The sequence below is a fragment of the Geotrypetes seraphini genome, chromosome 10 (genome assembly GCF_902459505.1).
Source record: "Geotrypetes seraphini chromosome 10, aGeoSer1.1, whole genome shotgun sequence".
NCBI lineage: Eukaryota > Metazoa > Chordata > Amphibia > Gymnophiona > Dermophiidae > Geotrypetes > Geotrypetes seraphini.
In genome coordinates, this window is record NC_047093.1 from 103,695,095 (window position 1) to 103,722,656 (window position 27,562).

General features: G+C 43.1%; 1 protein-coding gene across 4 annotated transcripts in view; it reads left to right on the forward strand.

Annotated features, from left to right (window-relative positions):
- The window catches only part of ZMYND19 (zinc finger MYND-type containing 19), a 138,796-nt gene that overhangs the window by 9,975 nt on the left and 101,259 nt on the right, over positions 1-27,562 (forward strand). For 3 of the 4 annotated variants that reach the window (XM_033962116.1, XM_033962115.1, XM_033962118.1), the window contains one exon: positions 25,213-25,272. The exons of the other annotated variant lie outside the window; for it this stretch is intronic. In XM_033962116.1, coding sequence (XP_033818007.1) covers positions 25,213-25,272 — 60 coding nt within the window. Of the gene's footprint in view, positions 1-25,212; positions 25,273-27,562 lie in introns of those variants that run through there. 4 annotated transcript variants of the gene reach the window in all.

Here is a 27,562-nt window from a genome sequence, read left to right on the forward strand (position 1 = left end):
AAGGGAGACAAAAATTTTTCAGATAGATCAGTGAAAGGAGGAAGATGAAAAATGGAATTGCTAAACTAAAAAATGCTAGGAACCGATATGTGGAGAGTGATGAGGAAAAAGCAAATGTGCTAAACAAATACTTCTGCTCTGTGTTCACGGAATAAAATCCTGGAGAATAACCAAGACTGTCTGACAAAGTAATACAAGAAAATGGAGTAGATTCTGCGCCATTCATGGAAGAAAGTGTTTATGAACAACTTGTAAAACTGAAGGTGGACAAAGCGATGGGACCGTATGGGATCCATCCCAGGATACTGAGGGAGCTCAGAGAGGTTCTGGCGGGTCCTATTAAAGACTTGTTCAACAAATCTCTGAAGACGGGAATGGTTCCTGGGGAATGGAAAAGAGCAGATGTGGTCCCTATTCACAAAAGTGGTCACAGGGATGAAGCTGGAAACTACAGGCTGGTAAACCTCACTTTGGTTGTTGGAAAAATAATGGAAGTGTTGCTGAAAGAAAGGATAGTGAACTTCCTAGAATCTAATGGGTTACAGGATCCGAGGCAACATGGCTTTACTAAAGATAAATCGTGCCAAACGAACCTGATTGAATTTTTTGATTGGGTGACCAGAGAGCTGGATTGAGGACATATGGCTAGATGTAATTTGCTTAGATTTCAGCAAAGCCTTTGACATGGTTCCTCATAGGAGGCTCTTGAACAAACTTGAAGGGCTGAAGTTAGGACCCAAGGTAGAAAACCTGATTAGAAACTGGTTGATGGACAGACACCAGAGAGTGGTGGTTAATGGAAGTCGCTCAGAGGAAGGAAAGGTGAGTAGTGGAGTCCCTCAAGGTTCAGTGCTGGGGCCGATCCTGTTCAATATATTTGTAAGCGATATTGCTGAAGGGATAGAAGGTAAGTTTGCCTTTTTGTGGATGATACTAAGATTATAACAGAGTAGACACCATGGAGGGAATGGAAACCATTAAAAATGATCTACAAAATTAAGAGGAATGGTCTAATATCTGGCAACTAAAATTCAATGCAGAGTAATGCATTTGGGGATTAATAATCGGAAGGAGCCATATATGCTGGGAGGTAAGAGGCTGATATGCACTGATGGGGAGAGGGACCTTGGGGTGATAGTGTCCGAAGATCTAAAGGCGAAAAAAAAGTGTGCCAAAGTGGTGGCTGCTGCCAGAAGGATGATGAGCTGTATAAAGAGAAGCGTAGCCAGTAGAAGGAAGAAGGTGTTGATGGCCCTGTACAGGTCGTTGGTGAGGCCCCATTTGGAGTATTGTGTTCAGTTTTGGAGAACGTATCTGGCGAAGGACACAAAAAGGCTTGAAGCGGTCTAGAGGAGGGCGATGAAAATGATAGGAGGTTTGCGCCAAAAGTCGTATGAGGAGAGACTGGAAGCTCTGAATATGCCTACCTTAGAGCAGGGGTAGGCAATTCCGGTCCTCAAGAGCTGGAGCCAGGTCAGGTTTTCAGGATCTCCACCATGAATATGTATGAGATGGATTAGCATGCACTGCCTCTTTGAGAAGCAAATCTATCTGATGCATATTGTGGAGATCCTGAAAACTTGACCTGGCTCCGGCTCTCGAGGACTGGAATTGCCTATCTCTGAATTAGACAAAAGGAGGGACAGGGGAGATATGATTCATAAGAACATAAGCAGTGCCTCCGCTGGGTCAGACCACAGGTCCATCTTGCCCAGCAGTCCGCTCCCACGGTGGCCCGAACAGGTCACGGCCTGTCTGAGTCACCAGAAGGGGCCCCCTTGCCACCTTGGTTTCCCATTGAGTCTTATCTTCCCATCGAAGTCCTAACCCTCCGGTCTTGCACATGCACGACCTGGTTGGATTTCTATACTTATTACTTGGTTTGCTTTCTATACCTGTGTTACATCCCAGCACCTCTCTCAGTATCACACGATCCCCCTATCCCTCAGGAATCCGTCCAATCCCTGTTTGAATCCCTGTACCGTACTCTGCCTGATCACTTCCTCCGGTAGCGCATTCCAAGTGTCCACGACCCTTTGGGTGAAGAAAAACTTCCTTGCATTTGTTCTGAACCTATCTCCCTTCAGTTTCTCCGAATGCCCCCTCGTGCCTGTTGACCCCTTCAGCCTGAAGAATCTGTCCCTATCCACCCTCTCTATGCCCCTCATGATCTTGAAGGTCTCTATCATATCTCCCCTGAGCCTCCTTTTTTCCAGAGAGAAGAGCCCCAGCCTATCCAACCTCTCGGCGTATGGGCAGTGTTCCAGCCCTCTTACCAGTTTCGTTGCTCTCCTTTGGACTCTCTCAAGCACTGCCATGTCCTTCTTGAGGTACGGCGACCAATATTGAACGCAGTATTCCAGATGTGGACGCACCATAGCTCGATACAATGGCATGATGACTTCCTGCGTCCTGGTTGTTATGCCCCTCTTTATGATGCCCAGCATCTTTATGATGCCCAGCATTCAGACGTTCAAATACTTGAAAGGTATTAATGTACAACAAAATCTTTTCCAGAGACAGGAAAATGGTAAAACCAGTGGACATAATTTGAGGTTGAGGGGTAGTAGACTCAAGAGCAATGTAAGGAAGTTCTTCTTTACAGAGAGGGTGATGGATGCCTGGAATGTGCTCCCGAAAGAGGTGGTGATGAAAACGGTGACCGAGTTCAAAAAAGCGTGGGATGAACACACATGATCTAGAATCAGAAAATAATAGTAAATATTGAAGAACTAAGGCCAGTACTGGGCAGACTTGCATGGACTGTGTCTGTATATGGCTGTTTGGTGGAGGATGGGCTGGGGAGGGGCTTCAATGGCTGGGAGGGTGTAGATAGACTGGAGTGAGTTTTGACAGAGACTTCAGTAGTTGGAACCTAAGAACAGTACTGGGCAGAGCTTTGGATTCTTGCCCAGAAATAGCTAAGAAGAATAAAAACCCAAGAAATTTTTAGATTGAATCAGGTTGGGCAGACTGGATGGACCATTCGGGTTTTTACCTGCCGTCATCTACTATGTTACTATGATCCCAAGTAGTAAAACAGATTCTATATTGTTTATCCTAGGAATAAGCAGTGGATTTCCTATGGACTAGAGAATGACATAGTGACTTATCTGCGGGCAACCCACCATGGGACGGTGAATGGCCTTATCCCCGCTGTAAAGTATCAGCTGTGTGTTTCCTCCTGCTTCGCACACCTCCCGGTCTGCATCCCTCCTTAGTGTGATCGCGTGTCCAGCCACCCTCTCCCCACTTCATGGGTACAGCAACAGTCCCCCCACCCCCCATGAGTCCAGTAGCCCCCTTCCCTCGCACCCTCCCGATGGCTGGTGGCAAAACCTCCGAAAACAACCAACCAACCTGCGACTCTCCTGCCTGGGTCTACCTCACTGCGCTTCCAGAGGTGGGCCTACCAGCTTATTAGACACTTTCTGCACACAGGGCTGCTCCGACCAGAAGTTACATCTGAAGGAGGGACTCGGCAGCAAGAAGGTTCCAGTCGGAGCAGCCCTGCATGCAGGAAGTGTCTGGCTGGTAGGCCTGCCCTGGGAGGCACGATGGGGCTGACCTAGCCAGGAGAGTCGCAGATTAGTTTTATTTTTTTGTTGCCGGCCATCGGGAGGGTGGGGGGCTGCTGACTCACGAGGGGGGGGACTGTTGCTGCACCTGCAAAGGAGGGAGGGAGTTGCTTGGGCTGATGGCCGTGGACCAGCTGAAGGAAAGGGAGACAGTTGTTGGATCTAGTCTGGGAATTGGGGGGGAAGGGAAACAGGTGCTTGGGCCTATGTGGTGAATGAAGAGAAGCTGGAGGGAAGATAGAGGTGCCAGACCCACACCTGTTTTGCTGAAGGGAGGGGATAGAGGTGTTGGACCCATGGGGAAGGGGAGGAGTGCAGGACCTGCAGGGAGAAAGAGAGAGAAGGAAAGAGAAAAGCTGAACCAAGTGGATGAAGGAAGAGTGAGTGAAATATTGAACATGGCGGAGGAAGTAAGGGAGTAAGAGAGGAGAGAAGTAAGGGAGTAAGAAGAGAGAAGCTGGACACAGATATACAAAAAGAGGGAAGATGGTGGGCATGGATGGGAGTATAGGAACAGAGACAAAAAGGGGAATGCTGCATCTCCATGGGGATGGTATATGGACATAGAGGGGTAATGCTAAACAGGAGGGTATATGGACAGAGAAGATGGCTAGACATGGGGGAGAATAAGAACGCAGAAGGATGTTGCTTGCAGGCAGGGTATAGGGATATACAGGAGTGATACTGTACACAGGAGGAGGGGATTATAGAATGGTGAGATGATGAAGGCAGGGAGATGAGCAGTATAGGAGACAGAGAAGGGAGATGCTTGCTGAACATGTGGGGAAAAAAACATACACAGAGATGGAAGATGAATAGTAAGCATGGAGAAAGAAGACATGTCAGTTGCCAGGAGACCCTGGCAATGAGTTAAGAGTAGACAGATGGAAAGAGAAACCACAGCCCGAGATCAATGTGATGTGAAGAATAAAATGACCAGACAACAAAAGGCAGACTTATAGCCTGCTTATATGAAAACAGATGCCAAAAATACATATATAAATAGATCACAAAACATCAACTTAACAAAATAAAGTATAATTCATAATAAAGCCACTCTAAAAAGGAGAGAGGGGCGCAGGCTGGATGAAAAGGGGATAGGGGCATAGAAAGAAGGCAGATACCATATGGAAGGGGGAGAGGGCAGACAGGGGATGGAAGGGGCAGATGCTGCATTGAAGAGACAGAAGGAAGAAGCTGAAAGGAAGAGTGAAAAGAAAATGAAAGCAGAAACCAGAGATAACAAAAGATAGAAAAAAATAATTTTATTTCTATTTTGTGATTAGAAAATATCAGATTTGACATATGTATTCTGCTAGAGCTGGTGTTAGACACAACTGGGGACTGCAAAGCCCAGGCTGTGCTGCTTTAGCTTCCAGATGACTTAGGGCTTTCTGTGACTGGGGATAGTTGTTCTAGTTTCACTCCCCTACCACTATTCCTGTCATGTGTGACTGTGGTATTCTGTTAGCATGATTTTTCTGTGTAGCATTCTGTAATAATTTGGCTTATTCAGTTTAATCGATAGTGGATGGGATATTAGTGAAGGGGAGAGGAGACATTAATCATTGCTAAACTGGATTACTGCAACAGCCTATTTACAGGAATAACTCAGAAATAATTGAGACGCCTTCAGATAATTAAATGCTGCAATCAAGTTAATAACAAAAACTAGAAAATTTGACCATGTAACCCCTTTACTTCGGAATGCCCATTGGCTACCAATCAATCAAAGAATTTATTATAAAATTTAATTAATAACATTTAAAACGATTCAATCAAAATCGCCCCAATTCATTGATAAATATCTCATTCCATACAAGCCATCCCGGACTCTTAGATCATCTGACAGCAAATTGCTTATAGTACCCTCCCTGTGAATAATAGGAACAAAAAGGCATGACATATTTTCAGTAGTGGCCCCACAACTCTGGAATACCCTACCAGCTTCTGTAAGGGAGGAGAGCAACCTTGACTGTTTCAAGGGCCTACTGAAGAGTCAGTCATCTATTCAAATAAGCCTTCGATATATGATCTAATCGTTCATATCATTTTTCAAATTCCCCCAAAGAAACAAGTAGCAATGTTCCCTTTTCTTTTGTTGGTTCCTTATTTGGCTTTCTTTCCTATACAACTTGTAGTGCTAATCCAGCTTCCTTTTGTTTCATGTTTGGCTGTGAAATATTGTTGCCTATTAGTATGCCATTTATTTGATGTTGTTTCTCTTAAATTCTCTGTTAATGGTGTTGTTTTTATCTTATTATAATTTTGTTTTCCCTATATATTTTAACTTGTATTTCACTTAGAAATAGGATAAGCAACTGAAATCAAATTTTAATAAAAACTTGAAACTTATTGATCCTTGCTCTGTATTTGTGTTTATAAAATGAAAATTGTACAGAATATTGTTTCTTTTTATACTTTAATAAAATAAGTTCATTATAAAATTATAACTATTCGAGGCTTGTGTGGATGGGATCAGACGGTTTGCGGGGTTGGGGTGGGGACGGGCACAAATTTTTTTCTGTGTTTACTATGGATTTCTCTTTCAGGAAATTATCCAAACCTTTTTTAAACCCTGCTATGCTAAGTGACTTCACTACATTCTCCAGCAACTTATTTAGCTTTGGGACAAACATTTTGTAGAAAATAATTTTTCCTTGATACTTACTAGATCAGGTTGCCTCTAACATGACTATGTATTCTTTTTTTTAAAATATTTATCAATTTTCAAATAACATATCAAGTATCCACTTTTACAGAAAGATAAAGATAAGCAGATAATAAAATATGCAAATACAGATTGTTCAGAAAACATCCATAATAAAGAAAATTAAAATAAATAATAGTATACAATAACTCGATAAAGAAAATTATCCCAGGACAAGCAGGCAGCATATTCTTGACTGATGGGTGACGGCACCGACGGAGCCCCGGTACGGACAATTTTAGAGTGATTGCACTCTAAGAACTTTTTAGAAAGTTCTAGCTCGGCCGCACCGCGCACGCGCGAGTGCCTTCCCGCCCGACAGAGGCGCGCGGTCCCTCAGTTTCTTAGTTTCCGCGGAGCTAAGAAGACGCGTTTTCAACGGCTGTTGAAATTTTTTCATAACTTGCCTTCCCGCTCGCGTAAACGTTTGGCTTCATTTGCCTTTTTTCTTTCTTTCATTTTGTTAAAAAAAAAAAAAAAAAAATCTTTCTTTTTTTTTTCTTCAATTTTCGGTTTTCCCCGGCGGGGCCTTCTGCCACCATCGAAGCCTCGGCCTTCGATTTGGCGGAAGCCGTTTTTCCTTTCATGCCCCCTCAACCGGGTTTTAAAAAGTGCCAGCGGTGTGCTAGACCTATATCTCTCACGGACCCACACAACTGGTGTTTACAGTGTTTGGGTCCTGAGCATCAGGCCTCTTCTTGCACCCGCTGTGCTACTTTGAAAAAACGAACATTAAAAAATCGCTTAATTCAACAGCGATTGTTGTTCGGTGCCGAGATGTCCGACCCCGTTCCTTCGACTCCGGCTTCGGCACCGATTCAGTCAGCACCCTCGTCTTCGACGCCGCGTGATTCCACACCGGCATCCCAACAGTCAGGTAAGCCGGCTAAGAAGCCTTCCCCGCTGGAACGTCTTCCGGCCTCGAGTGCAGTGAGCCCAATCCTGCCGCCGGTTCGACGCCAGCGGAAGCGCTCCGCCCCTATAGAGGTGAGTCCCTCGACATCGGGCTCCTCATCTCCGGGGCGTCGAGCGGCACCGCAGGTACCGCAGAAGAAAAAAGCGGTACCGGTGCCATCCCTCGATGACCGCATTACGGCCATCCTTCAGGTGCAGCTTAAGGAGCAATTAGAACGACTCCTTCCTGCTATCATGACACCGAACCTTCCGGTGCCAGTTCGCACCGAGCCATCGGTACCGGTTGCTGAACAACCTGTATCGGTACCGATTGTGGAACCCGTATTAACCGCTTCCACTGTTTCGGTACCGCCTCACCTAACCTCCTCGGTATCGATGCCAGTTCTTGCACCGGAGCCGAGAGCTCACCATCAATCGGTGCAGACTTCGGCACCGGTGCGTCCGTTAACTTCTCCGGACACGGTATCGATGAGGTCGGGTAAGTCGATGCGCAAAACCCGACACATGCAAACGTCGACACCTGAGTCTCGGGACCATTCTTCCCATGTAAGGGACCCTGATCTGTGGGGAGACTCAGAGGAACCCTTTCTTTCTGAAGGAGAATGTTCCTCAGAGGAGGAGGATTCGGCTGTCCCTGACCCATCCTCCAAACAGGCCACTTCCTCTTTCTCTAGTTTTTTGAAAGAGATGTGTGAGTCCTTGTCCATTCCTTTGGAGGCTGAATCCAAAAAGTCTAAAGCTTTTTTGGATGCCCTTGATTTTGATCAGCCTCCAAAGGAATTTTTGAAACTTCCCCTTCATGACATCTTGAGGGAAACTTTCTATAAGAATTTAGAGACTCCTTTAACTGTCCCAGGGGCCCCACGTAAACTGGATTCTCTATATAAGGTAATTCCCATTCCTGGGTTCGACAAACCTCAACTACCACATGAATCCTTATTTGTCGAATCCACCCTTAAAAAGACTTCAGGAGCCAGTGTATATGCATCTGTCCCTCCTGGCAGAGAAGGAAGGGCCATGGATAAATTTGGTAAGAGGCTCTACCAAAATGCTATGTTAGCTAATAGAGCTAGTAATTATGCTTTTCATTTTTCTTTTTATTTAAAGCATCTCCTTACCACCATGGCTTCTTTCGAGAAATATCTTCCTTCACGAAAACATTCCACTTTTCATACATGCTTGTCGTCTCTTCTCCAATTGCGTAAGTTTATGGTGAGATCCATATATGACACTTTTGAACTTACGTCCAGAGCGACAGCAATGTCAGTAGCTATGCGTCGTTTGGCCTGGCTTCGGGTATCCGAGCTTGATGTTAACCATCAAGATCGGTTAGCCAATGCCCCATGTCTAGGGGATGAGCTCTTTGGGGATTCCATGGACTCAACCACACAAAAGCTCTCTGCTCATGAGACGCGCTGGGATACCCTGCTCAAGAATAAAAAGAAGCCTCCTCCGCCAAGACCATACAGGCAGCAATCGGCCTATCAACGCCGTTTCACAGCCCGTCCATTGCCTACCACTGCTCAACAACCTAGGCGTCAGAGGCAACAGCAACGTCAGCCTCCCAGACAACAGCAACAGCAACAAGCTGTAAAACAACCTCCTCAGCAGAAGTCACAGCCCTTTTGACTTCATTCTCCGCAGTATAGCCAGTATCCCTATTCCTGCTCTCCTGCCTCAACCAATAGGAGGTCGACTTTCTCTGTTCCTCAGCCGGTGGGAAGTAATCACTTCGGACCAATGGGTCCTCAACATCATCCGCCACGGCTACTCTCTCAACTTTCAGACTCTCCCACCTCAAAGCCTGCCAAAAGAGTCTGCTTTGAACAGTCCTCAATCAGCCCTCCTTATTCAGGAGGTCCAATCCCTCCTCCTTCTGAACGCTATAGAGGAAGTTCCTCTAGATCAAAAGGGGCAGGGATTCTACTCCCGTTACTTTCTAGTTCCCAAAAAGACTGGAGATCTCAGACCCATCCTGGATCTTCGCGATCTCAACATTCATCTAGTAAAAGAAAAATTCAAGATGCTTTCTTTAGCCATCCTTTATCCCCTTCTAAATCAAAACGACTGGCTATGCTCCCTCGATCTCAAAGAGGCTTACACTCACATACCGATCAATGTAACCTCAAGACCATATCTCCGATTCATGATCAATCATTGTCATTACCAGTACAAGGTGCTGCCCTTCGGTCTTGCCTCATCTCCAAGGGTATTCACCAAATGTCTCATTGTGGTGGCGGCTTTTCTACGCTCTCACCACCTGCATGTATTTCCTTACCTGGACGATTGGTTGATCAAAGACACTTCTGCCCAAGCGGTCCTTCTGGCCACCAACCAAACCATCCAGTTTCTACAACTTCTGGGATTCGAGATCAATCTACCCAAATCTCATATCATTCCCACTCAGAGACTTCAATTCATTGGAGCGATCCTGGATACACTCCTCATGAGAGCTTTCCTACCATCCAATCGTCTCCAGACTCTTCAGTCTCTATGTCACCAGGTGATTCCTCTGCCGTCCATCTCAGCAAGACAAATGATGGTACTCTTGGGGCACATGGCATCCACAGTTCATGTCACTCCTCACGCCCGTCTTCACCTGCGCACTCCTCAATGGACCCTTGCTACCCAGTGGTCCCAAGCGTCGGATCCTTGCTCACGACACATATCTGTGACATCATCTCTTCGTCAGTCTCTTCAATGGTGGTTGGTATCCTCAAATCTATCCAGAGGTCTTCTGTTCCATCAGCCTCCTCATCAACTAGTCATCACCACCGACGCCTCTCTGTACGCATGGGGAGCTCACTTGAACGAGTTCCAGACTCAAGGTCTTTGGTCAGCCCAGGAAAAGAAGCATCAAATCAATTTCCTGGAACTCAGAGCGATGTTTTACGCCCTCAAGGCCTTCCAACACCTTCTCTTTCCTCAGGTCCTTCTGTTGTGCACAGACAATCAGGTTGCGATGTACTACATCAACAAACAGGGTGGGACAGGCTCTCGCCTTTTATGCCAGGAAGCCCAGAAGATCTGGACTTGGGCCATAGATCACCATCTCTTCCTGAAAGCTATATACATTCAGGGGAAACAGAATTCCTTAGCAGACAAACTCAGCAGAATTCTCCAACCTCACGAGTGGACACTCGATCCCGTGACTCTGCAGTCTATCTTCGATCAATGGGGCACTCCTCAGATAGACCTCTTTGCAGCTCCTCACAATCATCAGCTGCCCCTATTCTGCTCCAGACTTTACTCTCCACACCGTCTAACAGCAGATGCTTTTCTCCTCGACTGGTCGAATCTGTTCCTGTACGCCTTCCCTCCTCTGCCTCTCATGTTGAGAACCTTGTTCAAGCTCAAGAGGGAACGAGCCACCATGATTCTGATTGCTCCGAGGTGGCCCAGGCAACATTGGTTCTCCCTTCTACTTCAACTCAGTTCCAGGGAACCTTTTCTTCTTCCTCTGTTTCCTTCTCTGCTTACGCAACAGCAGGGAACCCTTCTGCATCCCAACCTCCAGTCTCTACACCTGATGGCTTGGTATCTCTCGGGCTGAACTCGACTGATACTCTTTTGTCTCAGCCCGTTCGTTCCATTCTGGATGCCTCCAGGAAACCAGCCACTCTACAATGTTACCATCAAAAGTGGATGAGATTTTCTTCCTGGTGTCTTCTTCATCATCTTGATCCCACTTCCCTAGCAGTGGAGACGTTGTTGGATTATCTTCTTTCTTTGTCTGACTCTGGCCTGAAGTCCTCTTCCATCAGGGTCCACCTCAGTGCCATTGCAGCTTTTCATGAGCCAGTCCATGGAAAACTTCTTTCAGCTCATCCCCTGGTGTCCAGGTTCATGCGTGGGCTTTTCAATGTGAAACCACCTCTTAAAGCCCCTCCGGTAATCTGGGATCTCAATGTGGTTCTTTCAGCTTTAATGAAACCTCCATTTGAACCTTTAGCTACTTCTCCTTTCAAATTTCTAACTTGGAAAGTACTTTTCCTTATTGCTCTTACCTCTGCCAGGAGAGTCAGTGAGCTTCATGCACTGGTTGCAGATCCACCTTTTACGGTTTTTCACCATGACAAGGTGGTTCTGCGTACACATCCAAAGTTTCTCCCCAAGGTTGTTTCTGAATTTCATCTCAACCAATCCATTGTTCTACCGGTTTTCTTTCCAAAACCTCATTCTCATTCTGGGGAACAAGCTCTGCATACTTTGGATTGTAAAAGGGCTCTTGCTTACTATCTGGAGCGTACGAAACCCCACAGATCAGTTCCCCAGCTTTTTCTGTCCTTTGATCCGAATAAATTGGGACGTCCTGTTTCTAAACGTACGTTATCTAATTGGCTAGCAGCGTGCATTTCATTCTGTTATGCTCAGACCGGACTGACACTGGAAGGTTCTGTCACGGCCCATAGAGTCAGAGCAATGGCAGCATCTGTAGCTTTCCTCCGTTCCACTCCTATTGAGGAAATCTGCAAAGCTGCTACTTGGTCCTCAGTTCACACTTTTACATCTCATTATTGTCTGGATGCATTCTCCAGAAGGGATGGTCACTTCGGCCAATCTGTTTTACAAAATTTGTTTTCTTAATGGCCAACCTTCCCTCCATCCCTCTTTTTGTTAGCTTAGAGGTCACCCATCAGTCAAGAATATGCTGCCTGCTTGTCCTGGGATAAAGCACAGTTACTTACCGTAACAGGTGTTATCCAGGGACAGCAGGCAGATATTCTTGCGTCCCACCCACCTCCCCGGGTTGGCTTCTTAGCTGGCTTATACTAACTGAGGGACCGCGCGCCTCTGTCGGGCGGGAAGGCACTCGCGCGTGCGCGGTGCGGCCGAGCTAGAACTTTCTAAAAAGTTCTTAGAGTGCAATCACTCTAAAATTGTCCGTACCGGGGCTCCGTCGGTGCCGTCACCCATCAGTCAAGAATATCTGCCTGCTGTCCCTGGATAACACCTGTTACGGTAAGTAACTGTGCTTTATAGCTTAACTTTAGTTCAAGTCCGCAATATAGGATCCAAGGTGTAGCATTTGTGAGATAATTAATAGAAACTTAAAACAATAAAGAAGAAAAGTGCCCAATTAGCTGAGTGAGGATATCAAATAAATCAAAACAGCACTCATGTTTTCCCTTCTTCCAGGCGTACTACCACTGACAGGAAAGTTGGCAAGGATCAAAGAAAATACATTTTTTCATACTATACTGTATCACACATTTACACCTGGTTTTAAGATCAAAAATTCATGTCTCCATCTTTGTGTGTCCCGTGCCAGGTCTGGAAACATTAATATCTTATACCCAAGAAATTCTTTTGTTTATTTTTAAAGAAAAGTCTAAGCAATCAGTTTTTGTCTGGTGTAAGGGCTACAGTAAGAAGAAGCGTTGCTGCTATTGCAACTTCCATATCAGAAAATTCCATTTGTTGAAATGTTGAGTGGTTGTTGATCTCCTTCTTGTAATTGTAGTCAGTGTTTTCCCTAGCGCGTTTTAGCCAGGCGCTCTGCCCGGCTAATTTAGGCGAGTGCCTGGCTGTCATCTCAGCATTGTATCTCTGTCCGGACTGATGCAGCAACATGAAAAGTCACCAGCTATTTTTTTTGCACTTGGGTGTGGCTGGCGACTGCTACAAATAGCATCTGGATTCAGGTGGAGGTTGCCATAGGCATGCGCCAATCAATCAACTGACCCTTAGTGCTGCTCGTCCACGACATGCCCCACCGCTTTTCTTGTCCGGTGACCCGCCCTTCTTTGACGTCAGTTCCTGTTTCCAGCAAGGCGTCCCGTCTCAGCGGGAGAGAAATTGTGGTATGGGTGAAGGGCTGCCGGAGAAGGGAAGTAGTGTGACAAAAACAGTATCCTCTGCCGCCAGGTCCAGGACAGAAACAATCCACCACTGCAAGGTATCTACTGCCACAAGGTTCAGTTCTGTGCGCAGTTTAACTGAGCGGTTTTGGCCTACTGAAGGAAGGAATTGTTGACGCAGCTTTGTTGGAGCGTTTTTGTCTTGCGCTCAGTTGACATGCTACCTTGCAGGATAGGTCTAGAGTAGCTAGATGAGGGGAGAAGAGATGGCAGGATTCGCGGGGAGGGGAGTCCGGTCCCCGAATGAGTACTGTATCTTGTAATATTTTCATTTGAAACAGAATATGAATACCTATTTATTCAGTTTAATTCCTGATACCGTGCCATAAACTCCAGTTGATTTTCAGTTATCCTATAAGTTGGGATTTTCTGTGCTTGTGGCATACCTTCTTGAAAATTTCTATTTTTTTTTTTTTTTGGGGGGGAGATTGAATGGCTCACAGCATTATAGTTTTGTGTTTTTTTTTTTTTTTTCTTGGTCTCATCTTCTGTTACTAGCTAAGGAAGGTGTCTAGCTTATATGAATTGAGAGAATGACCTTAGTCCAATTCTGGGGCTTGTAACAAGGACATAGTGAGATATAATGTTACATTGTCAAAGAGAGTGAGAGAGACAGAAAGACCTGGAACAAAGGTGGGAGGACTCGAAATGTTAGCAGAAGGAAGAAAGAAGGAGAAACCTGAAACAAAGGGTGGGGGGCAGATGTTGAACTTAGGGAAGAGAGAGAAAGACTACAGAGAGGTGGAAAGATTCTGGACCAAGGAGGGAGGAAGGAAGGAAGGAGAGAGAGGCAGAGAAAGACCTGGAAGAAAGGAGAACAAATGCTGGACATAGGGGGAAGGGGTTTTGCAAGGGGTGGGGTTGTAAGCAGAAGAAAGACTGAGGCCTGGAACAAAGGGGCAGATTGGATGGACCATTTGGTCTTTATCTGCCATCACGTTTCTATGACATGAGGCAGGTCCTAGACTATGGGAGATGCAGAGAGAAGAGACAAGAGGTGGGGGTGGGGGTGGGGGGGAGACCCTGAGGAAGAACATAGAGATGCAAAATCATAACAGAGGAGGAAGAGAAAGGGAGATATTGCCAGTAGGGGTGGAGAGAGGAAGAAAAGTTGGACTCATGAAGGGACAGAGAGATGTTGGCTGGGGAATGGAATGAGGTCCGGAGGAGAGGAAGCGTGCAGGAGGCAGAAAGTGTTGAACTCATGGAGAATGAGAGATGGATAGGGAGGGAAGGAGAAATGTCGCACTTGGGAGAAGTTAGAGAGGGTAGATAATAAAAAGTTGAACTCATGGAGAGAGAGATGTTGGTTGGGGGAAAGGATGAGGACTGGAGGAGAGGAAGCATTCAGGAAGCAGAGAGAAAGAGATGTTGGACTGGGGGAAAGGAGGGAGAAATGTTGGATGTGGCAGTAGAGGGACTAGGAGAGATGAACTCTGGATCTCTCCCCACTCCCTTTGCAGCAAGGGAGGAAATGAGAGAAGAACAGAGAGAGAGAGAGACATGTTGTCAATGGGGGGGGGTGGAGGAGAGAGGAAGAAAAGTTGGACTCATGAAGGGACAGAGAGATGTTGACTGGGGAATGGAATGAGGTCCGGAGGAGAGGAAGCGTTCAGGAAGCAGAAAGAAAGAATATTGGATGCACAATCAGAAGGAAGTGCAACCAGAGACTCATGAAATCACCAGACAACAAAGGTAGGAAAAATGATTTTATTTTCAGTTTAGTGATCAAAATGTGTCCATTTTGAGAATTTATATCTGCTATATTTTGCACTATATTTGTCTATTTTTCTATAGTTGTTACTGAGGTGACATTGCATATTTTAAAATCATCTGCCTTAACCTCTTTGAAAAATAAAACAAATATAAATGATAATTAACATTTTATCTGCATACAGTGTGCTTAGTGTTTGTTTTTTTTTTTTAATTTGTGGTTACCATTATGAATTAAAAAGATTATATTGTGTGTACATGAAACATGAATGGAAGAAATTGCATTACAATTAGTAAGTACTATTATAATGGGGTTGGGGTCAGGGGCAGAGCTTGGGCTGGGGTACTCAGTTGGTATTTGTTAGACTTAGGGGATACTTGGCTTGAAGAAGTTGAGAAACACTTGTCTAGGTAACTATGGAGTTCATTCAGTAAGGGCCCATTTTACAAAGCCACAGTAGCAATTCTCCCATGGCAAATGCATCAAAGTCCATTCAATTCCTATGGGCTTCAAAAACCCTAAGGCAGGAACTACTGTCTCTGTGCTATGTCTTAAAAACCAGATTGCTGGGGATGCAAAGCATTAACTGATTCAACATGGAGTTTGAAGTTGGTTCAATACCACGCTCTCAAGTACAGTAGTTTTGAAAGAAATGGAAGGTTTGATACTGGTCAGTAGTTATTCAGAATAAGAGGATCTGCATTGCTTTTTTCAAAGGTGGCTTAAATACTACTGGAACACTGCCTAAGTGTCAAACCTTAAAAAAGAAAGTCATTGAACATTGGAAAATACAGTAATTAATAACAATTAACTAATAAAAATAGTGCACATTTAATTTTCCCCACCGCCAAATTTCCCCAGTCCACCCCGCCCGGCTGGAAAAAATTTCTGGGGAGAACATTGATTGTAGTAGTTCATCTCTACCATGTTCTCAGGAATTTCTAGAGTCTCCATCATACAATGTTTCTTTCTACATAGCCCTAGGAGTTACAGCCACAACCTTGGGAAAATTGATCAGTCTAAGATTGTTATTACGAGATAAATTTTCTAAGGACTCCAGTTTTCTTTTTAAGTTAGTGTTATCTCTAATGTTTCTGTAACTTATTTAGAAACCTTTAATTCTTGGTGAATATTCACTATAGAGTTGTTGTTTTTTTTATTCACCTATTTCAATGCTCAAATTCTTAATATCAATTTCTTGGGTTTTAAATTTATCTAAATATCACAGGGAGTACTAATTAATTAAATAATATGCTCAAATAATTCTATCAAATGTCCAGCATATATTTTTCCTCAAATTATCTGATTAGATATTATATATAAAAAACAAGGTGCTTTTAGTGAAAGTGCTCAGTATCCTTTCATATGCACTTTTCAGTCCCTGTGTTAGCATAAAAAGCAGTTACTTCAAATTGTTTAAATCTATGTCAATGCTACTCAAACTATTGAAACATGTAAAAATTAGTAGCACTTAATTTTTTCTTGTTGGATTAACAAATCATGGTTATGTGCTGTAACTTCAAAACGGCCCAGCAGGATTTTATCTTCTATCTTTTTTTCTCCATTTTTCATTTCTGCTTCCCAATAAAGTGACTCGTGGTCCCACAGTGTATATAAATTATTTGCTTCTCTACTTGGTCTCAAGTTTCGCTTGATAAGACTTCCTCAAGAGGAGAGTATATTAATACTAAAATAAAATCAAAAACATACATCCTCAAAGAAATGAATTAGACCAAAATTGAAAATTTGAGAATACATAATCTCCTACTTTTACCCACACATAAGAACATAAGATTTGCTGCTGCTGGGTCAGACCAGTGGTCCATCGTGCCCAGCAGTCCACTCACGTGGCAGCCTTTAGGTCAAAGACCAGTGCCCTATTTGAGTCTACCCTTACTTGCGTATGTTCTGTTCCAGTAGGAACTTATCCAACCTTGTCTTGAATCCCTGAAGGGTGCTTTCCCCTATAACAGCCTCTGGGAGAGCGTTCCAGACTTCCACCACTCTCTGGATGAAGAAGAACTTCCTTACGTTTGTACGGAATCTTTTCCCTTCTAACTTTAGCGAGTGCCCTCTCGTTCTCTTCACCGTTAAAACTACTACACAATTTATCATAAGTTATTACAAAATTACCCGATTCCAGCTAAATCTAGGAAAGGATCCACAAGAAACCTAATGCAAATAACTTTTTACAATTTAAAATTAACATTTCTTCCTTTTGCTGGAGCGAGCAGATAAGGCAGTTCTTTCCAAATAGCGCGCAAGCATGCTAGTAAAAATGCAATCAACTGTCAAAAAATGCCAAGGCAGAATTAAAAACTCTCGGCATAGTACTACAAACCCAGCCCTCCGCATGACGCAGGAGAGCACATGACTAAGCGCCCACGACAATTCATGCCCCAATGATTTATATAATATAAAATCTATTTTTCCTTTATTAAATAGGAAAGGGGACTCCCACAGAAAGAACTGTCAGAGCGTTGACCGTGCGAGGGCAGAATTAAAACCGCAGCTATCCTTCAACTATCGGAGCGAGAAAAAGGGGATTGACCTGTTAAAACAATGACCTGTACTTTAAATTTATCTTCCAGCCTTACAAGGTGGGGCTTTATTGATTTGGCCAGATCAGCCACGAGATCCCAAATAGAAAACCCCTAAGAGGTAATTGGATGCTATCATAGAGGAAACCTTTTTTTTTTTTAAGTTCAATACTCTCACCAACTGGTAGCTTCTCCTGGCAGTCACTTTCCCGTAGTTGGTTTACCCCCAAAGCTGTCGAATCCTTAGTTTCTACAAGACTCTCCAGCAAATGCAGGGAGTTTGTCTCCATACTCCCCTCTATGCTTTTCTTGGCCTCTGAGGGGAAGTACATACCACTGACATCGGGGCTCAAAGTTGTCTCCGAGCCCAAGAAGACCACTTCCATCTCACCTCTCCAGAGTGTCTCCAGCGGGAGTGCCGACGCTCTCGGCATATCCTGTATTTGCCGCAGGAGCTTCTCAATGTTGCCGAAAGTGGTTGTGCCAGATTGCTGCGAGGCTCCAGCGGTGCTATGACCTCTCCTTTTTGGCATTTCAGATAATATTTTATCAACAAATGAAGTCAAAAACATTATTTGAGTGAGCGCACTGCAGCGTGTTGCTGAGCTAACTGGGTCATTGGTCATCTTGGATCAATGCATTATAGTAACATAACATAGTAAATGACAGCAGATAAAGACCTGAATGGTCCATCCAGTCTGCTCAAACATACACTCTATAATTTAATGATTTAATTTAAATTGTTCTTTTACTTAGATATTTCTGGGCCAGAAACCCAGAGCTCTGCCCAGTATTGTGCATCTACTGGAGTCTCCATTGAAGCTCATCTAAACCATCCCAGCCCGTCCTCAACTGAATGTCCTTATACGTGACAAAGACCATGCAAGTCTGCCCAGTACCGGCCTTATGTCTATTTATTCTAAAGAGAAATTAGATGTACACTTTTTTAAATGAGGGTTTCAAAGAGAAACAGCATAGCTTTAGTAGGTGCATTGACTTGCTTAGGCATGTCTTCATTAGCCAAATAACTAGGGTGCTTGCGTGGTAGTAGGTTATATGTAGATGCCTCTACTTCTATATAAAATCATTCGTACAGTGCTTGAAGTATTTATGCACTTGTCACATGTAAATGCAGCTTAAAGGAAAAATAATATTTTTTCCAGACTAAATACACATTAATAGATGAACAAGACATCCCTTTAGTGCTATTCATTAATGGAAAGCTATTCATCTGAAGTACCATGCATGTCTGATGGGCACTTATGGGAGAGGAGGTTGGGGGAGTTATGTGATCATGTGTTGAAAGCTAAGTGGGAAGCTAAAGATCAGTATTGTATTCATCATGGGAGGGAGTCAGAAACTTGAACAGCGTCTTCACGGGAGGGAGGAATATTGGCATGTCATTCATGAGAAAAAGCAGGCTTCTATATTAGGAGTCGCTGCCCAGGAAAGGATCTAGGTGTCATTGTTGAGAATACGTTGAAACCCTCAGCTCTGTGTGCGGCGATGGATAAGAATGTTAAGAATTATCAAGAAAAGAATGGAAAACAAAGATGAAAATGTTATAATGTAGGCTGATTTCCCCCCGAAGGAGTTGACAGCTGAAATCAGGCATCCTTGCGGCCACCTCCCGGCAAGTGTCGGCATCGGGGGGTGAGGTTCTTTCTCCTGATATTTAAAAACCTGAGTGCCACGGTAGCGTGCCTGAGGCCGTGTGCCCAAAGCCATGAGGAGGAGCAAGGAGCGATGGATCGCCATCTTCATTCGGGTTCTGTAGCTATATTGTTATCTGTTCCAATGCCCCCAGGACCTATTATTAGTCCTGTGCCTGGTAATAAAACTTATTACACTTCAGGATGTCTAGACAGTTGTGAATACAATAGAAAACTTACTACAGGGTACTGTTGTAAAGCTTTGCCAATTTTTAACTGAAATTACTAATAAAGTAACTGAACTAGAGAGTTGCGCGGGGACAGAAATCCCACCCATCCCTGCCTGTCCCCACCAGGATCCTCTCCATCCCCACCCGTCCCCATCAGGATCCTCTCCGTCCCCACCCGTCCCAGCAACGAATTACCTCCATCCCCGCCCGTCCCCATAAAAAGCAACAATTACTTCTGACAGGATCATCAATTCCACAGTTTCTTTTGTGTTTCCGCTGCTGTTTTCTTTGTGGAATCTCTTTGGTGGAACCCTTTTTTTTGTTTTCTGTTCAGGTAATTAACTTATAAACTCCCTCTTTTACTAAGGCTGACGTATCCATTACATTATATGGATGAACCCTGCTTCCAAAGCCTTCCATCCCCGTGGGAGTCCCGTGGGCCAGAGGGGGGTCCCCGTGGGAGTCCCGTGGGTTAGGGGGGGATTCCTGCAGGACCCGCGGGATTCCTGCGATCCCCGTTCCCGTGCAGACTTCTAAACTGAACATGAAACTCAATTAGCTATAATTGGAAAAAAAAAAAGTGAATAAATTACACATCTGTTTCTGTAATGCAATCGTGTAATATCTAACATGAAAGATAATACTTAATTAGATTCGCAGATGGAAAAAAATGGAAGATGCTATGAGCTCTAAGAACCTTACATTCCTAAATTTTCCTATATCTCATTACCCGTCTCCTTTGGAATTACTGAAAATGTATATGAAAGATATTCTTCATTATATTCAGGTAGGTTTTACACCCGATAATCTTTATTACATTCCCGGTGGCTCCAAAGTCATATCTGATAGTTTGAATATTTCTCAATTCCTAGAATCATCTAAAGGCTCATTTTACAAAGGTGTGCTAGCGTTTTAAGCGCACGCACCAGATGAGTGTGTGCTAGCCGAAAAATTACTACCTGCTTAAAAGGAGGTGGCGCACGCCTTTATAAAAGGAGCTTTAAAGGTTATATAGCTAAGAGAGCAACATTGTTGGTTACATTTAGATCTGAATTGGAAAAACAAACTATAGTTAAAATTAATTTTGCAAATAAAAAGGCTGTTTTGTGGGCAACAGGTAAATGTTTTCCCAGATGTCTCTAAACAGACACAATACAGGAGAAGGCAGTTCCTGCAACTTAAGACTTGTGTCTTGGCTGTGGGAGCTTTAGTTTTTCTTACATTTTCATGTGTATTGGTGACTTATAAGAATAATAAGTATATATTTTTTGTTGATCCATCTCAGTTGGAAATTTTTTTTCAAGATAAATCTAAAATTGATAATATTCCGGAAACTAATACAGAGGTTGAGAATAAGTGATAAAGTTTAGATTGTGCCTGATTATAAGAGGATTATTTTTTTCCCCTTTACTTATGCGATTCCTTTAGGTGATATTCAGTCCCAATAATGTGGACTTGTTAAATATTTTAATTTGTTGTATTTTCCTTTAATATTTTGTGAAATTTCCTGAAGTTGTTATGTTGTAACAAATTTATTAAAAAAAAAAAAAAAGTTACAATGCTCTTGAAACGCTCTATGATACGGCTGCAACTTGAATACTGTGTGCAGTCGCTGTATCTCAAAAAAGATATAGTGGAAGTAGAAAAGGTACAGAGAAGGGCAACAAAAATGATAAGATTTGTGATGACTTCCCTGTGAGATGAGGCTAAAGTGGCTAGGGTTCTTCAACTTGGAGAAGAGACGGCTCAGGGGTGATAGATAGCGGTTTATAAAATACTGAATGGAGTAGAAAGGGTAGATGTGAATTGCTTGTTCTTATACAATCCTACTTTATTCCTGGGCCAGTGGGTTATTTCTCTCCACCTGCCAGGGTCTGTAGGAAGCCTCAAAACTTCAGAAGCTTTTTCCCCCTCTCTTACATATCTCCTCTCTGAGCATGCTCACCAGTCTTTTCTTCCTACAGTGCCAGGCTGTAGGAGCTCATCTTTTCTACTCGTGTTTTATATTGTGATCTTTCAGTATTTTTTGTTTGCGGTTTTCACCCTGGTACTGTAGAGGTTCCCTGCGGGGACATCCTTGACTGCGGGAGATCGCAGACTGTTGGAGTACTCTGCTTCTAGGGGGGTTACCTGGTCAGCAGTATGCTCCCTGGACAACCTGCACATCAGATCGGGGCTCCAGGACCTTTCCCTTGAGAGCTAGATCACCCCCAGGTTCGTCCGCTAGTGGGTGTAGTGCAGGCTGAGACGGTTCCATGTAGGTGCGACCGGGATCAAATCCAGACTGCCGTCCCTCCGCCAGGTGTATGTGTGGCATGTTAATGAGTGGTGGAATTCTCCGACCCTGATGATCAGGCTGGTGGGGTAGTCAGAAGACTTGTAATCCAGATTTCCAGTTCACTAGGGCAAAGGATCATCCTGCAAGCTGTGTGTTCAGCTGCATGCAGTTTCTCTCATTCAACACAGTGAGAAAAATGTTTGTTTTCCTGTGAACACATGGTTATGTGAGAGCAAGCTAACAGTTTGAATCAGAGATTTGGAGGGGTCTTTAAAGAGGGTTTCCCTGCATGTGCTATGCCTCCCACCTAAATCCTAAAAACTGTTTTTTTAAGGTTCTCTGGTTTTCCTGGTCTATTATTAGTCAAAACAGGGCTTCAGTGGCCATTTTAGATATTTCCAGATTTGATTTTGAAGTTATTTTTCATACTTGCCAGCTTCATTTTTGAAAGAAAACCACATAGATGACCTCCCCAGGGAAGGATGGGATGGATTCATGCCTCATTTGCGGTGGATGGCGGTCAGTTGTAAAGCTGTGTTCCATGTACGCTGCGGCCCGCAAGGGGGGGGGGGAGATTTGCTCGAATACGGTGCCTTTCACCTCCGAGGAGGATTTTCAAGTACCTTATGTCCCGATTCATACGAAATTGGCATCAGGGGGTCCTGGGGAATGTGCTGGTAGTGTTTCAGTGACGTGACCGTAAGCGCGGCTCCAGCGAAAAACCTCAAATCTTTCAAACATTCCAAATCTGAGGTACAGAAGTCGATTCCCGCTACAGAGGATGGTTTTCCCCCAGAATTTGTGCACATGCTTCATCAGGTATACTTAGTTAAAAAGACTCTGCCTGTTTCCCTTCCACCAGCTTCTGTGCTCCAAGGAATCAGGGTCTTTCTTTCTTGTCTTCCTGCGAGTGTACTGGGGAGTAAGTTGACTATGCCTGCAATTGTGCCAGACACATTAAATTTCATGGCATAGCGAATCTGGCGGATATCCAGGATCTGGACCTGTGCAGAGCCCTTGATTTGGGGGAGGACCCCACTGTACGCAGGTTCTTCAAACCCATACACCTTATGGATTTAATCTCTGATTCTCTGCAAGAATTGAAGCTACAGACGTAACAGCCAGTCTCTGCTGAATGTTCCATTATGAGTGACAAGAGACCCAATCTGCCTCTTTTCCTGGTCATCCTGATGTTGTCTGGATACTTACGGATATCTGGGAGACTTCTGAAAGCCCCTTGAAATGTGCTCGAACCATGGTGCGGCTTTATCCCAAGGCGGATGGCTTTAACAAGTGCTTTACTTCTTCCATCCTGAATTTTCAGGCCTGCTCTGTTAAGTCCCACTGATCCCAGAATAAAGTGGGATTGTACAATAATGAAAGATTAGATTCTTACCTCTGCTAATCTTCTTTCTTGTAAATCCACACTTTATTCCGGGAACCCGAACTATACTTGCTGATTTGCTGATTGTCTGTAAAACAAATACTGGCTGCGTTTCTGTCCAGTTTTTATTAGAGTGCCATCAGAATGGGGTTAGCATTCAGTTTGGGGGGGTCCCCAGTTAGGGTACCATCTTCTGTCTGTATTTTGTTTCTACTTCTTGCACAGTTATTGTCAATCAGGTTACTAATGTTTGTTATCCTGATTTGATTATGTTCCCTTGTTGCTGTTTTGCATTTATAATTGTGAGCAGAATATACTTGTCAGGGAGTGTCCCCATACCCTTCTCTCTCTTGTTCTTATCCTCTACAGATGTTCCTGTTTGCTTTCAGACTGACTGGTGAGCATGCTCAGAGAGAAAGTATGTAAGGGAGGGGGAAAAAGCCTCTGAAGTTTTGAGGCTTCCTACAGACCCTGGTGGGTGGAGAGAAATAACCCACTGGTCTGGAATAAAGTGTGGATTTACAAGAAAGAAGATTAGCAGAGATAAGAATTAATCTTTCATTCACTCTTTCCAAAAATGCTAGGACTAGGGGACATGCGATGAAGCTACTAAGAAGTAGATTTAAAATAAATTGAAGAAACTTTTTTGTCATACAACATTAATTAAAGTCTGGAATATGTTGCTGGAGAATGTGGGGAAATCAGTTAGCTTAGCAGGGTTTAAAAAAGGTTTGGATAATTTCCTAAAAGAGAAGTCCATAGGCAATTATTGGAATGGCTTGAGGAAATCCACTGCTTTATTTCTAGGATAAGCAGCATAAAATTTGTTTTACTACTTGAGATCTAGCTTCGATACTTGGGACCTGGGTTGGCCACTGTTGGAAACAGGACTTGATGGACCTTTGGTCTGTCCCAGTATGACAATTCTTATGCTCTTATAAAAAATATATAGCTTCTAAACGGTCTCACTGCAAAAAAACATCCATCAACTACGAGTACATCCGACTCCTGAAGAATCCTCACATGCAAGACCGATCACCCCGTTGTTATGCATTGCTAACTGGCTGCCAATCAACAAACGATGTGTATTCAAAGGCCTGGTAATGGCCTACAAACTATTTCACTACATGGTACCAGTCTACATGGCCTCAATTTTCACTGTACACCCCAAATCAACCACTTTGCTCACAAGAAAAGAGGTTACATGTGCCCTCAGGATGCACCCTCCACCTTTAGAACACCCAAAAAATATCTTACTAGCACTTCTACCTGCATAAGATCATTAGCAGGTGTGCTGAACTTCATGAAGGCAATAAAAACTCACCTCTTCCCCTGACCTTCTATGAGAGTGCGCTAATCCAAATTCCCCTGTCCCTCTTTGAGAGTGTCCCAACTGTCTCGAGTCTCAAAAACTATGTTCGTCCTATGACTGACCATGCCATGTTTTCTCATAAAATGTTCTTACACACACTGTCATATTGTTCACTATCTTTGTCCTACTATACTATATGCCATATTTACCATACTGTGTTTTGCAATACTATGTCTGCCATGCTACAATCTCTCATGCCATGTTGGCCACACAATGTTTGCTGCTCCAGGTCTTCCTTGCTATGTTGCGTCATGCATGCTTGCCTTACCTTTTTTTGCCAAATCAGGTCATACTATGTTAACCATGCTTTGTAATGCTATGTTTGTCATGTTATGTTTTATCATACCATGTTTTGTCATACTATGTTTACCATGTTTCAACTGTTTTGCCATCTGTCAGACAATGTTTGCCATTTTATCTGCCACCATACTATGTCTGAGTGGCGCAGGGTTTAGAGCTACAGCCTCAGCACCCTGAGGTTGAGGGGTTCAAACCCACACTGTTCTTTGTGACCCTGGGCAAGTCACTTGGTTCCCTATTGCCCCAGGTATATTAGATAGATTGTGAGCCTGCCAGGAAAAAGGCTTGAATACCTGAATAAATCCATGTAAACCGTTCTGAACTGCCCTGGGAGAAAATTATAGAAAATTGAATAAATATATAGATAAAAACTTTTTTGTAGAAAATAATTTTTCCTTGATACTTACTAGATCAAGTTGTCTCTGGCATTAAGACTTAAGTATTCTAATGCAAATGAGAAATACCCAGGTGTACTGTACACTTCTTAATGAGGGTTTCGAAAAGAAACAACATAGCTTTAGTAGGTGCATTGATTTGCTTAGGCTAGATAACTAGGGTGCTTGCTTGGTAGTAGATTATATGTAGATGCCTCTTTATTCTTATAGTACTTGAAGTATTTATGCACTTGTCACATGTAAATACAGCTTTAAGGAAAAATAACTAATATTTTTTTTCCAGACTAAATACACATTAATAGATGAACAAGACATCCCTTTAGTGGAATGCTATTCATTTGAGGTAAGAATTTATATATTGCTAGGCTTACTAGCGTTTGAGGTTTTTCTTTTTTTTGGTTGAGGGTTTACAGCACAGTTGAATTATCTTTTACTAAGATGTCACCACAAATACTTAGAATAAAGATACCTGGTGTTCTCCCCTCTTTTGCTTCAACTTCATTCTCTCTTCCCCAGATCTTGTCTAGCTTTTGCTGTAGAATGACCAGAAGCCATAGAGTGTAGCAAGATTACTTCTGTTACATCCATTTCAGAGTCAGTATGTTAGGTGTTTCATCTGAACCAGGTGTTTCAGAAAGCCACACATTGTTTTCTGCCCCCTACAGTTTCTCTTTCTGCAAGGGAACTTTGCAGAAGTCTTGATCTGCTCTGCTTAGTTTATTCCTTTTTCAATGTAAGTTAGTCTTTTTCGGTGGCTTTGATGCTTTGAGACTCCTTATTCAGGGGTTCTGTGCTTGGGAAAGGAAGCAGTTCATAGAACCAGGCTGCAGCTTCACACAGGGCAAGCTTCAAGTGGACCTGTGGGGGCCAGTCTGCTGTGAGTTGCCATCTGAGCTTGGGGTCTGTTCCTCTTGGAGTGTGCTTGCCTTCTGACATTGTCGGAGGTTTAAGTACAGGCTAGGTGCGCCCTGAGTAAGAGCCCTCAGGGTATCAGGACGCAGGCTGTGTTTTCCCGCCCCTGGTCACATGTTGAGGATCCAAGAGGGTGGAGGTTTTGGTTGAAGTGGTAGCCCAAAGAACCTGAAGATTGGACTGTTAGGAGAAAATCTGAGGCAGTGAGTACAGTGAATACAGCCCCATTTATTTCCTATGGGAAAATCAGGTAGGGGTTCTAAAAAACATTTTTAGCAGTTTTCTGGGATAGGGTTCAAGTCTTCCACCTCAAATACCCCCTTTTTCAGCATTTAATATTTTTTCAAATCTCCACTGACTGTTTTTTGGCGCTAATCCTAGGACTCCTTGAGTACTGTAACATCCTATACCTGTCATGCTCAACCAACATACTAAAACAATTACAAACAGTCCAAAATACAGCTCTTAGACTGATTTACTCGCTGAAAAAATATGACCACATTACCACCGCTTTCCGAGATTCACACTGGCTCCCAGTACAAGCACGTATACAATACAAATTCTACTGCACCCTATTCAAAGCCCTAAATGCCCAGGCCGTCTCTTTTTGTAAATCGCCTAGAACTGAACAGTATTGGCGGAATAGAAGACATCAATGTAATGTAATGTAACTTTAGTAAGCAAATATTAGATAAAATTACACCACTGAAAAAGGGAAAAAAGAGACGCCTTGTAATTGATGGTTGGCATGGCACCAAATTAATGATATTAAAATGTGAAGCATGATGATTAGAGAGACTATGGAATAAAACTAAGAGACTCAGACAGGATTACCTGGAGATTAAATATAAAATAATATTAAAAAAATCAACTAAAGAAAAATGCCAAATTTATTATTCAGACAAAATAGGATTTTCAGTTGTCAATAGTAGAGAGTTTATGGTAAATATTCTATTTGATATTGATCACCTTAAGTGATTGGCATTTTTTAAATTTACCAATATATGAAAATCTGACTTCTAATTTTAAGACTAAAATTCTTAATTTAAGATTGCCTTTCCAGGGACCTTCTCCTAATTATGTATCTACAAGAATTCAACCATCAGGAAGTGTAATACCAGTCAATATGAATTGGAATCATTTTGACTTCCCTGATTGGCACCAATTTCTCACTTTGTACATAAAGTACTCACATTCCTATTGCTGTTTGGATAATTGTTCTCCAGCTATTTGGAGGAAAGTGGCCCCTATCTCCTTCAAGATTAAACTTTTTGAATGGATTTCACATTTGATGTGTAATGGAAAATTTCCTGAAGAATTAAGTCACATTATTGTTACTCCCATTGTTAAAAATTACAAGGTATCCATCTCAGTAATATGTTATTAGCTAATATCCCATTTTTTATTAAAATAATGGAAGGCCTGGTTAATATTGCTTTAATGGATTACCTAGACAAATTTTGGTGTTTTACATGATTCTCAATTGGGCTTTCGACGAAACCATAGTTCTGAAACTGTTCTGGCATCCTTGGTAGATTGCATCTATTCTTTATTCAGTGTCGGAAAGAGTGAATTAGTTTGGCAATTTGATTTTAAGTAGTGCATTCGATTTGATTGATCATGATAATTTGCATGAATGCTTAGACACTATTAGAATTTCTGGCCAAGTTTTGAACTGGTTTGAGGGTTTTCTAAAAATTGCACATACCAAGTTTGTAGTG